The 16116-nt window shown below is 43.8% G+C and overlaps 1 protein-coding gene across 1 annotated transcript in view; it reads right to left on the reverse strand.

Annotated features, from left to right (window-relative positions):
- The window catches only part of bop1 (BOP1 ribosomal biogenesis factor), a 47691-nt gene extending 31884 nt beyond the window's left edge, over positions 1–15807 (reverse strand). The window contains exons 1-3 of the mRNA XM_029248441.1: positions 15661–15807; positions 15128–15403; positions 11075–11239 (exon numbers count right to left, since the gene is read on the reverse strand). Of these exons, the coding sequence (XP_029104274.1) occupies positions 11075–11239; positions 15128–15403; positions 15661–15765 (546 nt within the window). The 5' untranslated portion in view covers positions 15766–15807. The remainder of the gene's footprint in view (positions 1–11074; positions 11240–15127; positions 15404–15660) is intronic.
- Between the last annotated feature and the right edge of the window lie 309 nt (positions 15808–16116).

The following is a 16116-nucleotide window of genomic DNA, read 5'->3' on the forward strand; positions in this document are numbered from 1 at the left end:
ATCCATTTATCTGTATTTAATGAAAGCACTAACTCTGTAAATTGTGATATAGCCTTCCTTGATTTGAGCAAGACTGCAGAAGGTGGTGGGGACTGACAGTCCAGACAGAGTGGCTCCTTAAAAGAGCCCTGACAAGGAACTGGAGATACTGGGCTAGGAAGGGGCAGTGTGGTGCTGTGTGCCTCTGTCCATCTGGGGGCCTTAAACCGCCAGCTGTGCACCACAAAGAGCTAGATTGCATTTGCAGGTAGGCACCCTGGAGGATCGCCTATCTCTACACTGTTCACCTGGCTGGAGAAGCAGCGTGTACACCTCTGGAGTACTCCCGCACCTCGATTGACTCCCTGGGGTGGGGGTGGATGTCCGAGCTGGTCAGCCATAGCTGGATTACCAGGAATCCATAGCTTGCGCATTCTTGACTACAGCGTGATCCTGTATGACCAGACTCTGTTCAGCTGGTCAGACCTTGCTGACCAACATGTGTTTTTTCAGCACTTAGATGAGCACACCCTATTTACCTTGTTTATTAATTTTCAATAACTAGTCAGTATTCTACTGCTTGTGCATATTGAAAGAGTTACAAAATATCATATTTAAAGTAACTAGCAAAAAATAAGTAACCTTGGTAATGTTAATAATGGATTCTCAGGCCCTGCTGTGAGTCTCCAGGATTGCCCGAACACTTCCAGAGCATGAAGATGACTAGCTTTGTTCCACCTCAGCGTGCAACATGTAATCAAAACTCACAACCTGTTTCAGCCAAAACATCTGGTTTCAGTTGGCAATATCTTGCCCAATATATGTTCTGTGAACTGTGAACAATAGCATTTGACCGTTAAAACCACCTTTCCTCTTGCTGATCCCACATCGTCTTTCAAAAACAAAACATTTTCAATTAGTCACCTTCTCAGACCAACATACCAAGTGGTTAGACAGGAAATGGCCAGGTGGTGTCTAATTTTTTTCCTTGCTTGTGCTCCCACAATTCTGCAACTTATATAATGCCCTAGAGTACAATGTATAAACATACCACCCAAAAGCTCACATTAATCAGGTTGTAACTATTCACATTGTGTATGAAAATGTGTATACTTCATCTCTAAGTATTGTGCTTCAAGAACTGACAAATTTCTGTTTCCATCTGTCAGTTTCTTGGTTAAGTTTTCTGGGGGTTTGCACATATTTTGTAAAAATTACAAAATAACAGGTTTGTTTATATTTTTCACATATATATATAGCACTGAGGAGAAGCTAATACTGTCACATTAACTTGGTGTATAACTGATGTAGAGAATATCATAAATCCAGAATTTTTTTTATTTTTTTTTTTTTTTACTAAAAATGAGCAAATAATGGTACTTCAACCCAAACACGCAAGACCGGGGGGAAGGGGAGAAAAAAAAAAAAAAAAAAGTGCAAGAAAGTAAGCAAGGACATAATTTTGTCTACAGTGTGCATGTTACAGTTTTCATTTACAGTATTTTGATGCACAATACAGCCTCACACTTTATTGGTTAAAAAAACAAGAATTATAATTAATACAACATTCTAATGCATTTAGCAAACAGGCTACAAGTCAGAAACACACAGGTAAATGTCCCTTGAAGTCAAGAATTAAATCTTTAAAAGATGTATTAGAAGAATCACAACTATGTCTTGAAACAAGGCTTAGCCCAAAATGATAGTTGTACCTTAGGAATAATATTAATACATACAGTATATGTAATACCGAGTGCGGTGACATTACAGTTATATTCATTCTGCGGATTGCCCTAATCTGGAAACAACTTTCCGAAAGACACTTTTTAGAAAATGTTTATTCCCTTGGAACGAAGGATTTTAAAAGAAAAAAAAGTCTCTGATGGTTAAAAGGCCAGTAACGAACTGTCCTCCCCTTTGGGGACTGCTGGTCACGGCTCTGAGTGGTTATGCAAAAACTCAGGCGTTGCACCAACTGCAAATGACCTCTGTTTTGCCTTAAATAGTTCGTCAGAAAGTAACAGGAAGATGACGGCAATATACATTATGTATATATGGGAGTGTGTGTCTGTGTTTAAGAGACAGCATGACACTTAATTTGTATGTTGCACAGTGCTGCATGTTATTAAAGTTAAAAGGACATTAAAAAGTTGAATCACTAAAATTTGACTAAGGGACATTAAGACATTTGATTATAAAAGCCATGGAAATGAAAGTTACTAGTGAGAACACTGACTGGATTTGACCAAACACATGCAAATAATATTGCCGGGAGAATTTGACTAAAGAAGGCAACAGATGACTAAGCTACATGAACACAAGCAAAAACCAAAAGGACTGAATTTATAAACTAACCACACACAGTATTCTGAAACTAGATTATATTGATGTCAAGGACATAAAAGGGAATTTATACTAATACATAAATTCAATTGTAGGTTTTCCATTATTCAAACCATGAGTGTATACATTTTTAAAAGGTTCCAGACCCATTGTTTAGCTATGGTTTTAATGACTCAGCCCTGAGCCAAATAAAGAGTTACAGGAAAACCTGCTATCCCCCGTTTCTCCTGTCGAGAAGGAAAGCCAACTCATTCCTCTCAGCAGTTTGGTGGCAGAAGTTGGGGTTTTGTGGTCCTTCCCCTGCAAGAATTTTTAACGATCTATATTCCAAGAAAAACAGCACTGTGATGAGTTTTTTTTCCTCTATCATATTGTGAGAAAGACCAAAGTACAGTTGACTGTTGTGTCATCCTGCACCTGTCTGCCCTGTTGGTCATCGCCAACGGTGCAAACTGCCTAACCACCAGCCGTATCTCTGTGAGCACAGGGCCAGGGCAGGTTGGGCCAGGCAGGAATACAGCACAGAGCAGAGGTTAGGCAGCGGGGCTGAGGCACATGGGGGCCAACTGCAAGCTCACATCACAGATGGGCAGAGGAGAATGAATGGGCAAAGAGCTCGCAAGGTGGTCAACAGATGAGTCTTTAAGGCTGGCCATGCTCCATGTGGCCTCTTTTTATTTGAGGCAAGGTTCTTAAGACACCGCCCTCAGCAAAGGTGGATTGAGAGCAACTAACTTGTCTGTCCACAGGCTTATATGACCAGACGCTGGCCTCCTGTCCAGTTAGCACACATTTAGAAGCCTTTGGTGTACAAAGACAACGGACGGTTCAGAATGGCCAAAGCCTCGGCACTGTCCACTGCAGACCATCATCCAGCAACAACTGTTTCACATGGCAGGCTTACCACTTACACCACAAACTCCTCTCCTGTCAATGTAGTTAGAGGTTCACAGCTGGACACCAGAAGGGCTTTTGTTTTTAATGCTTTTTATATTAATTTTATTTTCTACCATCTTATCCTGCAACAAGGTTCCAGGGCTCATAAAAATAAATCTGTTCATTATTTTCAAAATAGGAAAACCACAATTCTGTAAAAAGGTCATTTAATGGCGAAGAAACCCAATTTTAATACTAAAACCCAGTTCAGGTTGTCATCTGTCTCCATCTCTGGAGCATAGTGTTCCGATAAATAAATAGTTTCGGAAAGCCCATATACGGGCCTTCAGCTTATATGGCTTGTGGAAAGCTCCATTCTGGCCATCCAGGTCTGAGTGATTTCCCACCTGGCCAAGTATCCGCTAGATCATTCAGAGAAGCCATTATTTATTGAAAATTAAATGTGTAATGATGCCCCTAAGCTTCCCCTGCCAGAGTCCTTTACTGTGAGAGAACGACTTGCTCACAACTCCAGCTTTTCCTTCTGTGCTTAGGATGATGGACATCTTGACAAAAGCAATACTCGGTTGCAAACAGAATTCATGTACTACAAGCCACTGAAAAACAGCCTTGCTTTCACCACAACACTGCGTGGTTTACCAGCTAGCAGGGACTTCACCAGGAGTCAGGGAGGAGTCAAGAGAGGCTGTGTTAAAAAGCTCCTCCCACAAGCATTTCAGACACATAAATTACTTGATTCTCCCTGGGAAAGCAGTCACCACTGACAAACGGAAGTATGGGGGATAATAAGTGGGTGAGACTATCTGCTAGACTAGACTGCACACCCAGGGCCCTGTGCCCCCTGAGCCCCCATCTATGGCCTCCCTCCCGGGGTCTCGCCTAGAGAGCCGCCTCCTGCTCTGAGCAGCCCCCGCCAGCAGTTGGTTTCAATCAGGCCTTCTGGCAAGACGCACGCAGGGCCAACTGGGAGCAACGCTGAAGACCGGATGAAAGGAAGTTCTAAAATCTATGGAACGACAGGTGGCTGCTTTGGCAGCCCAGCACTCCCCTTCGCCACCCCCTCCCCCACACACCTGTGAGGGTTCCTCGCACCGCAGCTCGGGTCCTGTTTGTACAGTCAAACCAGCACGCGATTCATCCAGCCAGGCTCCGGACGCTGCCAATGAAGCCCCCCCCCTCCAGCCCCCTCCATCGAGTCCTCTGTGTCAACATTTTCTGGCTTACAAAAACACAGCTTCGCCATCCTTAAATAGACTATTAAAAAGAGATTTCCTGCTGACAGTAGAGTGACAGGCTGAGATCCCACATAATTTACTACTGATCTGTCAATTTTATCAGTGTATTGATTTCGGCAGACCTGCAGGACCTGAATGCAGACTATTGTTTTCAAGAAGGAACTTTAGAAAGGTGTTCACAGAAGTTTAATATAAGCTAAAAGGCAAAAAAAAAAAAGGTACACCAAAACGTTTGAGCTGCTGGGCACGGAGCCAGATATAAAACAGAAAAAGATGACCTATTAACATGCAGTTTTAACACGCTCTTCAAGTCCTCGAACAGCGAGCGAACCCGCGTCACCTGAGAGGCAGTTCACACTCATTACTGCACTGCAGAGTCAACATGGAAACACAGTAAGTGGAGCGGCACCGAAGAAGCCAGGCTAAACAAGGCAAGGGCCCGGCTTTCAGCAGAAATAGTGTTAATGTGCGGCCATTTCAAAAGTTGAGTAGTGCTACTGGTGGCAGCAGATGTCCTTCAATGTTGGAACTTGGTCGTACCTCAGCTGGAACTGGGTGTTGAGAAGCAGACTTGATCACGTCATTAGCACCACTTCTCTTCCAGAAAGGAACTCAAGCTATTAGAACTTAAGGCAAGTCAAGGTGGTGTTTTGTCCATCCCATATGAATATTAATTTACATGCCCAAAAAATGTGTAACCCATATTGGCAGTGGCGTGCAGTTTACCTCTCGCTATTTTCGCAGCACTCCCCCCACTGGTAAGAGCGCACTATCAAGAGCTGATGTGATACCGTTCAAAAAAAAAAAAAAAAAAACCACTAACCGTGAACATTTTGTCTGCAGAAAAAAAAAAGTGAGCGCTTGCCGCAACTTTTAATAATACAAAGTGGCTCGTTGAGCCTTAGTCAGAAACAGACACTAGAGAATGCTGATGACTTTGGAGAAGGAGCAACCAGCTCTACTTCCTGAACTCACAGATGCTGCAATAACTGCAATAAAGGAAGTTTTAATGGTGGCTACGGCCTAGGGTTGACCATCTCATTTCAGCTTGGTAGCAAGCCCTTTTCCTACATTACCAATGTATCTGGCATATAGTGTCTACCTCATCAGTTGGGTGTTACTGCAGTTTAAAGGAGAGAAGGGAGGGGAAAAACACAGAAAAGCTGAATATTTTCAGATGAAGTGGGTAACCAAACTGTTTTTCCTTCAACAGGTAGGTGGACCTTCCAAAGCCAAATATTACACAAGACCAGCAGAGGCAGGCTGTACATGCTGGATTAGGACACAGACTGACAGTACAGTTTAAATACTTGTGTGTTCAAACAGAAAGGGCCAGTGCTTTTTCTTCAAGGTTCCTGGCTGAGTTTCTAGTTTCCAATATTCTTTATTGGGAGTGCAGGAGGGTGATGGGTTCACGTTCAGGACACCCCTTGAGGTCAATTCCGCCCCTCTACCACCCCTGCTGCCCTTGGCAGCCAGGGCAAACGTTTTACGCAAGTCTTGAGTGCACAGGGTGCCTCCAGGGCAGCAGTGAAAGGCTTTCAGTTCCTTCTCTTGCTAGTATGTCTTTTAATCTATGGTTTCTGGTCCTGAGACACTTAAAACCACGGTGAAAACAGCCCCCCTGGTCCACGTTTCCCCTAATTAATTCAATTTCACGGCTGGATCACAGTGACACCTGCTGGGCGGAAGCAGGAAGTCCCCAGTTGCCCATCTAGGGGGCTGGACTATGGCGTGAAAGGTGTACAGCTGAAAGCGCTTCACTGCTTTACAGGCGCGTGGCCAAGAGGGTGAGGGGGCACTTCAGTGGCCCTCCAAGCTGATGGGCATGGCCTTGAATCTGCGGAGTGCGGGACAAATTTGGGCTTATCTCACCAAGAGGCCACCGGGTCTATTTTTGCCCTTGGCCAGTGGCTAGCCGCAGGGGCAGTGGTCGAGAGCTAGTGAGCGAGCACCAAAAGACACAGCAAGTGGGAGTGAAAGTTTCCCCAGAGTCCCAAACTGTAGCCAGCAGCTGGGAGCCTGAGCCCAGTTCACTCTGTCCCCCTCAGTCAGGCCTGGATTTTAATGCTGGAAAAATCCTTCCCTGCTGTCAATCTCTGCCTTTAATAAAAACATAAAGTATAACGTTGCGGTCCCGCTCGCTCTCATTACCCTCCGAGAGCCTGAGCACGAGGGTGTCTGCGGAACTGTGAAAATCCCGGCTTTTATTGCCCTCAGCCTGCGCTGGAAAATTGGGATCGCTTGCAGATCCCATCTGGAGCACATTAGGCCGACACCTGGAGCTCTCCCAATCATGAAATTAAACTTTGGGATTACCAGTTCCTCAAAAAAACACACACACTTCCAGACATGTGTGCCACTTTTTGCAATTTGTTTCATCAGATAGCCCAAGGGGAAGGGGTGGGGGTAGTGGCGGGAGTGCTTACCTCACTGAGAAAGGGATCCCGTCTGCGTCACGTTACAGACCCTGTTTGTTTTGGTTTCTAATGAAAAGTCAATATCTGAAGGCCTGTGAGATAGACTGGCTTCTGAGCAGCAAGCAGGGAAAACCAAAGAAGAAACATGAGCGAAGCACAACTTGAAAGTGTGTACTTATGAAAAGTGTCCAAGCCCTTCAAAATATTTATATTTATTTTTGCAAAATCATTAATGTCACTCATCAACAAAACTAAGGGAAATTTAAACAAACCACTTCATTATATTGTACAGTGTCCCAGCAGGCAATGAAAGACAAGTTTGACTAATAGGATAGGATAATGACTTATAGGATTTTTAACACACACTCTAAAAAAATAAAATTTCATCTGCATGCACTGTTGGAAGAATATATGTTACTGTTAACAGGGGAAATTGTTTCATAGTTTCAGGCACATTCTAACAATGTTGAGGTTAGTGACCCAAGTGTTCAATATTCCTCACAGGAGGGGTCTACAAGTGCAGCTCACCAACAAACAGTGCCACCAGGAATTAGTGGACAGTGCAGTGCATGGTGGGTCAAGCCCAGTGACCCGCCACGGTGCATGCTTAGTGTCCCCAAAGTGCCACGACCCCACTGTTAGCTGCCCGTGCTCAGCGGTGATTTAATTACAGCCCTTCTCACATTTCACACCTTCATACACTTCATCAACGAGACTCATTGTGACTTGGGCATAGGATTTCACTCACTGTACCGGCAGATATGTTTTCATTTTAATCACACTTCCCTCCTTTCTAAAGCTTACATCATAAATCAGCTGTCTTCTGCATACAATAGCTACAATTTGGGAATTCAGGGGCTACCGTGTTTTTTGAGCGAGAAAGAGACAGAATCACATGGAAGAAAGTTTCATTTTTTGTGTGTGTGTGTGTGTGTGTGTGTGTGTGTGTGTGTGTGTGTGTGAGAGAGAGAGTGGTGTGTGTGTGTGTGTGTGCGCGCACATGCCTCCCTGTATAAAAAGCGAGATCTGGAAAAGAAATCCTACTTCTCCGCACAATTTGCTCCGGCTCGATTCGCACTGCTGAACCCGTGGGGTCGTCCAGGGTTCCTAGGTTCAGCCGGGAGGGAGGCTGCCAGACTGTGTCCGCTGAGCAGCCGCACCGGACACCCTACACAGTCGCACAGCACACACGATCGCATCCGCAGGGGCCATCAATCCATCACCCACATTCACCTAACCACATCGGTGGAGGAAAAAATCCGGAAACGCTCACAGACACAACCTGCCCACGTTATTGCTGCCCTAACGATTTTGATTTGTTTCCCACTGAAAGAGACATGTTTACATCTTTGCTCTTGGTTATTTAATTTGATTATAGTGCATTTATTGATATATAAACAGTGCCCTCTAAAGGTACTTGTGTTACTGCACATTAATGGAAAACAATCAGGAAAAAAAGCATTTTAAAATCAGCACCACCCTTATTAAAAATGAGACATGAAACTTAGACAACATTAATACATTAACATATTACAGCTTAAACGTGAAGTCATTTCATGTTTTATCCATTTACAATTTTTTAAAATGTGCCTTACTGAAGGCTACTTTTGTAGGACCCTTTAGGGAGGTAAACTGGCATCTCTAACTTCACCTTGATGGGAAAACACCTAAAAACAAGGTCCTGCTTTCCACCCAGTACCATTTACTCAACTTACTTTGCCTATTCAAGACTTCCAGTGTGGCAGTCTTCTTTTAGCATAAGGCTAAGGCTAAAATGGCCATTGAATAATGGAAAAATGCCTGTGTCAGAAAGCCCAATAAAACGGCATTTATTTACTTCTCAAAATACAGGGAAGTGGAAGCCAACTCATCCTTTTAGCGCTTCTGAGCTCACAGCACTTACTAAAAATACAGTCTGACCTCACCAGTCAACTAACATCACAAAGTGACACAGGTATGTGACTTGAGTACACCCTCTGGACCCAAGTGTTGTGTCTGTGCCACTTGGAACTTTGGGGAAAAAACAGCAGTAGAATGACCCATTTGGCTGGGGATGGGAGATAAAAGTAATTAAATATTTGCCCATTCACAATCTCTGCTATGAAGCTAGAGGCACCAATCTTGTTGATGGCGTGTCAAGTGTGTTGGCAAGTGGCTAATCCGACATCCCCCTGCATCTTTCCCCAAACACTCAGGGCAGAGGGTCTGCTCTCCCTCCAGCTTGTTAAGAACTTGGCTGCTGGGGCCTGACTTTTCTTTTTTCCCCTGACAGCGACTTCCCACCCCTCTCCCTGTGTGCCGCTACCGAATTGAACCCCCCGGCAGAGCCTTGGTGCAGTAGCGGCGCAGGCCAGGAAGCCAGGTTCCAGCAGGGGCTGGCCCTTTCTTATTCCACAATGTGTCTTCATTCAACTCACACTCCACATGGAAAATCCATTGTGGAGAAAGCGCTCTTCCTCCCAGCGAGGCCTCGGAGAGACACTGCCGACTCGCGTACTCCCTCTTGATCGGCTAGCAGGAAGCAGTCCTTTATTGCAACAAGGAGGGGGTAGGAGGGACTGGTTTCCAACTGTGAAGAGTTTTGTTTGTAGACAACCTTTCCCAAGAGCGGCAGGCGGCTCTGAAGCAACTTTATCTGCTGTCTGTAGGCAGGGGGCTAATTTAATAGAAGCCAAATGGCCCAGGACCACCACCAGCATGCCAGAGGATAGCGTGACTGCACATAGATGCTGAAGCTCTAAAGTTTCCAATAAGGACAGTTCTTGAATGAAAACATATAATGTTGGGGGGGATTTCAACAAGAGCGACAAAACTGATGACATACGATTCTGGTTTCCTGTGATCTGCACCAGTTCAACCCAAAACATTTCCTGTGACAAGAGTAAAAATAAACTGTCCAATGTGAAAAGTAGAATGCGAGCTGTGCAAAATAAACCTTTCTACAAGGTTAACAGTGAAAAGCAGTGAGAGTGTGTGTGTGTGTGTGTGTGTGTGTGTGTGAGGCAGTTGGCACTCTTCAGAGGCTTTCCGACAAGAGTGGTCTGAGAACAGTGTGATTTTTCCGAGTCAGGATCTCCTGTGTCTGTGGAGAGGATGTCTTTCTGCTTTAACTCGCCGGGGGGACCGTTGGCGGTGCAGGGCTCAGAGCCCGGGGCCCTTGTTTCCAGGCACACAGACAGAACGACAATAAAATGTGTAGACAAGGCCAACTCTGCATCACAACGTCACTGGTATGGAATGAAATAACTGGAGCTTAAGTACTATTTATCGACAACCGGTGGGTATCACAAGCTTGGAGCCCTGTTTAACACATGATACAAAACCCATAATTTACAGCATGAGCACATTACGATAGATTATATTTGTGCTGTGTTCCATATTATTTTACACAGCATTTAACCCCCATCCACAGCACATTGCAGAGAGGCCCATCCAAAGAACAATACCGATACTACAATATACTTCTCATCCAAAGCAAGCCACCAGAAACTGATTTGGAAGGCTGAGTGTTAAGCGATATCTGCCTGGCAAATTATGTCAAATGCAGAGGTCAGTGGATTTCGACATACTCTCTAAATTGGACAGCAGAGAGAGAATCACTAATAGCCTGACATGCAAATACAAAAACTGACTGCTGAGAGATGCCCCGACTACACTGCATCCATCCATATAAACAGCTTGTCTGGGGGGAGGCTGCTCACTGAAACGCGTTCAAAAGAGTCAAAATCTTATTTGTTCAGTTCACGTTCATGGTTTAAGGTTTTCATTCATTCAACAGATCAGAGGACAGGAAATGATTGGTAACATATTGATATTGAAATTTTCTAGACATGTCTCTCTTTTTGGAGGCACTGAAGGTTAACCAGCCTTATTTTTTTTTGCAAATTCAAATGTTTAAAATTCACTGATCCATTTATTCATTTACCTGACACTTTTCTCCAAACTGACTTACAATGTTAAGCCACTTACAATTATTTACCCATTTTAACAGCTGGGTAATTTTGTGAATATACGGTAAGTACCTTCAAGGGTACTACAGCTGAAAGTGAGATTCGAACCTGTGACCTTTGGGTGCAAAGGTATTAGTTCTAAACACTATGCTACTAGGTGATTTAACTGCTTACTTAAATCAATAACCTTGAAGCATGAGCCCAACAGATGGCAGGAGCCTATGTTGCCTTTGTTCAAATTGCTCCTTACCTCCTCATCAGAAGTATCGTGCTCATACTCGTCCACCTGTGGAGGAGGAATGGCTTGGCCCTTTGACTTCTTCTCCCCCTGGACTGTTCCGTTGTCCTTGGCTACTCCTTTCAAGACAACAGTCTTCCCAGCTGTGGTCTTCTCCTTGACAAGCAACTTCTCTCTCTGTTGGGGGGTAAAGATAAAGAGAGCAACCTTAGTGCACATCATTCACTTTTTGGTTGCTTTAACTAGTGTAACTCAATGAATAATTTCATGACCACTCCAGGAATCCTTTGGTCACTTTAGAGAACCTCATTATTTAAGACCCTGTGTTTCTTCTATGGATGCAGCCTTGCAGATGTAATTTACATGCAAGGACAAACACAATTCACTACAAACCTGATGTTCCCTAATCACACGTGTGTGCAAACAAGCAAGGATGAAAACATTATTTAGTGTGAGCCATTAGTCATGTACAGTGACCCATCAAACTTCTTTAGCAGAGGAGCAGGGAGGAGCTGGGAGGAGACATTTTCTCCGACAGGTGAGGCAACCTGCTCTGATTTATTACTCCACCGTGACTGAGTTTCTTTTGGACATCAACGCTGACTGAAACACTTCCTCCCCGATGTCTAGTTAAATCGACATTGAGGAAACCGTGTTTTTCACTGTGCCCTGAAATCCTAACAGCACACCATCTTAATTCAGAGGCCATGTGCCCTCCAGAAACACTGCCATCAAAATCAAGTTTTGAATAGTGAAAGATGTGTCATATTTACCCCCACAGGCCAGCGATTTGCCAACAATGACCAGGCTTTGGTAAACAAGCGAGGCTGCAGAAGCAAGCCACTGGACGATAATGCGTTCAATCTGTTTACAAGAAAAGGAGGAGGGGAAGGGAGCAGATGACTTGTCCAGATGATGTGCGACCAGCCAAAAGCGCAGGGCTTGCAGAGCAGCTTCAGCAGACCTCCTGCTAAGACTGGCCTCTTGCCCATCATGCAGCAGACGCCAGGGAGCACTTTGAGGGCCCAGGCGCCAACAGATAAATACACAGAACACCATTTTACACAAATAATCAACTAACTGACGCACGGTTACACTCACATGCACTCTAAACATACATTTATTCATTTATAACAATCTACTTAGTGTACATCAGAGTATGCTATAGCTGCCCACAGAATTAAGCCATAGAGAAAATAAAAAGATTTAATTCAATTCACCTTTATTGTCATTATACCTATATAATGAAATCCAATTTCTCCAACTCCCCGAGTGTGATGCCGCATTGTGACAGACTGTGATGCAAATTTATGCAAATGTACGTAGCTGTTATGAGATCAGGAGAGAAGTGGATCAGATAGATGAATTTTAAGAAACTTCTTGAAATGCAAGAATTCAGCATTTCTGAGGGAATGTTTACCTATATTTGGTAAAACAGGCTTCGCTTTAGCTTCTCTATGCACATACACAGAGAGAGAGAGAGACAAATGTAATACCAGAATCCCTTCCTGCATCCTTTTCTAACTGCAGGCATACTCTATTAACAAGTTTCTCATGTGTACCACCCTGTTATTTACATCCTCCTAGAAAGGAGAGCAGGCAGGTTCAGGTCACCTGTCAGCCTACAGCACTGCCTTCTGAGTGCAGAACTGAACTCGCAACAAAAAGTTTCAAGATGCATCTATGCATGGAAATGCTAACATTGAACAACCTGCTGGGGAGGGGAGCTGAATGATGTTGCCTCCCTGCCTGCCCCCCCACTCCTTACCTCCTCCTTTCAAAACACTGGTGCACTCCTGTGTCACTAGTGGAAGTCGACCAGACACTGTCTGCAGGATGGCCTTCCGGCGTGGGTGCTCGCGTGTCCAAAACGCAGCCTTCCTGGAAAGCTGAAACCCTTGTTCCCCTGCACCTGCCCACTCACACTCCCACCTCCCCATCTCGGGAGACCTATAAACCCACCACCGGCTACATTAACCCCCGCCTGCTGGGCAACAGGCCGAAGTACCTAATTTTGAAGAGCCCACAGACTACAATGGGGGCTGAATGGATTAAAAAGGTGCAAGTGAACAAGGTGCCCAGCTGACAGTGTCAAACTCCACAGAAAGGACAGTTCCAGGACCTTCAACAGCACACACGTTACAGCACTCGATTTCACTTGGCTCTCTCTGTTCCACTGATTTTTCATATAGGGATTTTTTTGACAATGAAAACGGTGAAAATATTGCAGAACTACTGAACAATAGTTAAAATGCTGAAATCAGCCAAAGGAGGCATGACCGTTTCAAAGTCCTAGTTCTGCCATGTGCATGGCAGCTCCAGATCCATCAGCCCTCAGCCTAGTCCACAACATACTTGCATGAGGCTGATACATCCAGAAACCAACCATAATCTCCCCTAGCCGCTACTCTATGTAAAGGATGAGTCCATAGTTACCCGGTGGACTGGTGCACCTCCTAACATTCATGTTCTGCTCTCTGAATGCTGTGCCCAAGGACTCCAAAGTCTGTGTGCAAGGGGGTGTCTGAACTGTCAGAAACACCCACTGATCCCATTTAGTAACGGGAATTGCAGGACTTCGACAATCAAAGCGATTCCATGTTAATTTGTCGATACTTTCCTTTTTTAACACAGGACACCTGTGGAGTGCTGACCTCATGTTAAATCTCTAATATTAAATTTAGAACAGAGCTCCCATTCTACCTATCCTGAAAGGACTTCAAAATGGTCATGAAAATATTAATATGTTTAGCAGACCTCTCATTCAGAAAGCGCGCGCGCGCACACACACACACACACACACACACACACACACACACACACACAGACTGAAACCGCTTGTCCCAAGTGGGGTCGTGGCGAACCGGAGCCTAACCCAGCAACGCAGGGCACAAGGCTGGAGGGGAAGGGAACACACCCCGGACAGGACGCCAGTCTGACACAGGGCACCCCAAGTGGGACTCGAACCCCAGACCTGCTGCGCCACCACGTCCCCCCCATTCAGAGAGCAGACAGCCAAAAATAATCTTTAAACTGTTTTAAATGGTCAAAGAGTGTAAAAAGACAAGGTAAAATTTTGAAAACCTGAGCAATGACTAAATACCTGTATATATCCATAAATAAACTGCAAATATTGTTTGCCACATACATACCCTGCATAGTACAAGGACATATTTCAACAAAATTATTTTACAATGTATCCAAAGCATCCTGGACACTGCTGGGATTTATTCAAAATGTAATCATAGGCAAGACTGGCCACTGGGGGGCAATAGTGGTGCCAAAGGCCTATTTAAAGGTCATGACCAGAGAAACATTTTAAATATCATTTAAAATTAAAATAAGTTAAAATAAACTTGAAAAGAGTTGGTTTTAGGGGGTGGCAGTAAACAGTAAACTTCTTCCTGCCAATGGCTACAGAAAAGTTTTTAGGTCAAATACCCAATTTAGCCTTCATCCTCCGTTTGCCATAACAGTATTATTATTTAGCCATTTATACTTAGCTTTATTTAGCTCATACAATTCCCAAAGTGACATTAAAATGTTAATCAACTTTGCCATGATTTAGAAATTTGTACAGAAGGATTTTTTTTTACTAGTTCAGGATCTGTTCAGGATCAGTACCTTGATCAAACGATCAGCAGCAGGAGTTGGAACCTTCACATTACAAATCAGCCCTAAAAAAAAGTCACCAGCTTCCCTTGTTTCATGTGCAGTGTAAGATTACCGTAACATCATGCCACCCCAATATGAAATACACTTATTTTATATGCTTTAAAAAGCAAAAATACTTAGAAAACATTTTGCAATTTCAACTTCATCAATTTTTATAAATGTTAAAGGAAAAGTGGATCCGCTTCATTCTATTTTCAGCGCTTGACCAAAAGCAGATGAAAGCCACTCAATTTTTTTGGCCTAGAAAGCTGCTAATGAACTTTACTTGTGCAAGAACCTGACACCTGAAAACAGATACTGATCACTTCTGAAACATGGTTTTAAAACCAAAAAGAGGGGGAAGCAGATGAGCCCCTTTTTTTTTTTTTAACAAAAGAGCTGTGCATTCACCTGAGGTTTGCCCTGTGTCTTCTTCGTAAAGGACAGCTCTTGTTTTGTTTTAAGACCGGAACTTCCCTCCCCCTGATTTTCATCTCCACTGGAGGCCTCCTCCTCAAAGTCTTCTTCATCTTCTTCACTGTCCTCACTGTCACTGCCAGAGTCTTCTAGCCCCGAAAAAACACTCTCTTCGCTGTCAGAATCATCGCTGTCTTCTCCATCAGACGGACCATCTTTCTCCACTTGTTTCTGGGGGGCTTCATCTTTATTTTCTTTAAAAAGGTCGAGCTGGAAAACAGACGGGTGCTCATCTCACACAGATACAGTAGATACAGCTTGAGTTGTACGTACATACATACAACATCAAGTTACTTAGAACTCAATTTGTCTTTTATACAGGTATAACAGGTGCAAACTCTGTCAGTGTGTGTGTGTGTGTGTGTGTGTGTGTGTGTGTGTGTGTGTGTGTGTAAACCTAGCAGCTCACGACGAGTGAAATATCTTTCGGCGGGAAAAAGTTTTAAGAAGATATCCGCATGATATACCTGATCCTCGTCATCCTCAACAACCCGTCTTTTCGTATTTTTTTCTCTAGATTTACTCATTTTCGCGGTCTTCCGTGGCTCACTCGACTTAGACACGGCATGCATGCAGCGCAGAGCAGGAGCACGAGGACACCTCCTGCAGGTCAAAGTGCACAGTTCAAAGGGCGATCTCTTAACTCATTTCATAGTCGTATTTTTTAATATTCAACAATAAATAAAATTTTAGTATAATTAAATGTTGTACTAATAGTAATTGCGTAACTTGGTAGTGATTAGATATTAGACTTCATTTATATGCCAAAGAGCATGGGTCAAAGTTGAAAATAAAACAATGGTTTCATTCATGTTATGGTACTTTCTTGACATATACGCTATTGCCGAAAGCACGCAAACCATGTGTTAAATTAAACTTGTATTCTTTTTGTTGTTTCTTATTTTGAAAACGTTTTAGTTTCG

This window comes from Scleropages formosus, chromosome 23 (genome assembly GCF_900964775.1).
Source record: "Scleropages formosus chromosome 23, fSclFor1.1, whole genome shotgun sequence".
Lineage (NCBI taxonomy): Eukaryota > Metazoa > Chordata > Actinopteri > Osteoglossiformes > Osteoglossidae > Scleropages > Scleropages formosus.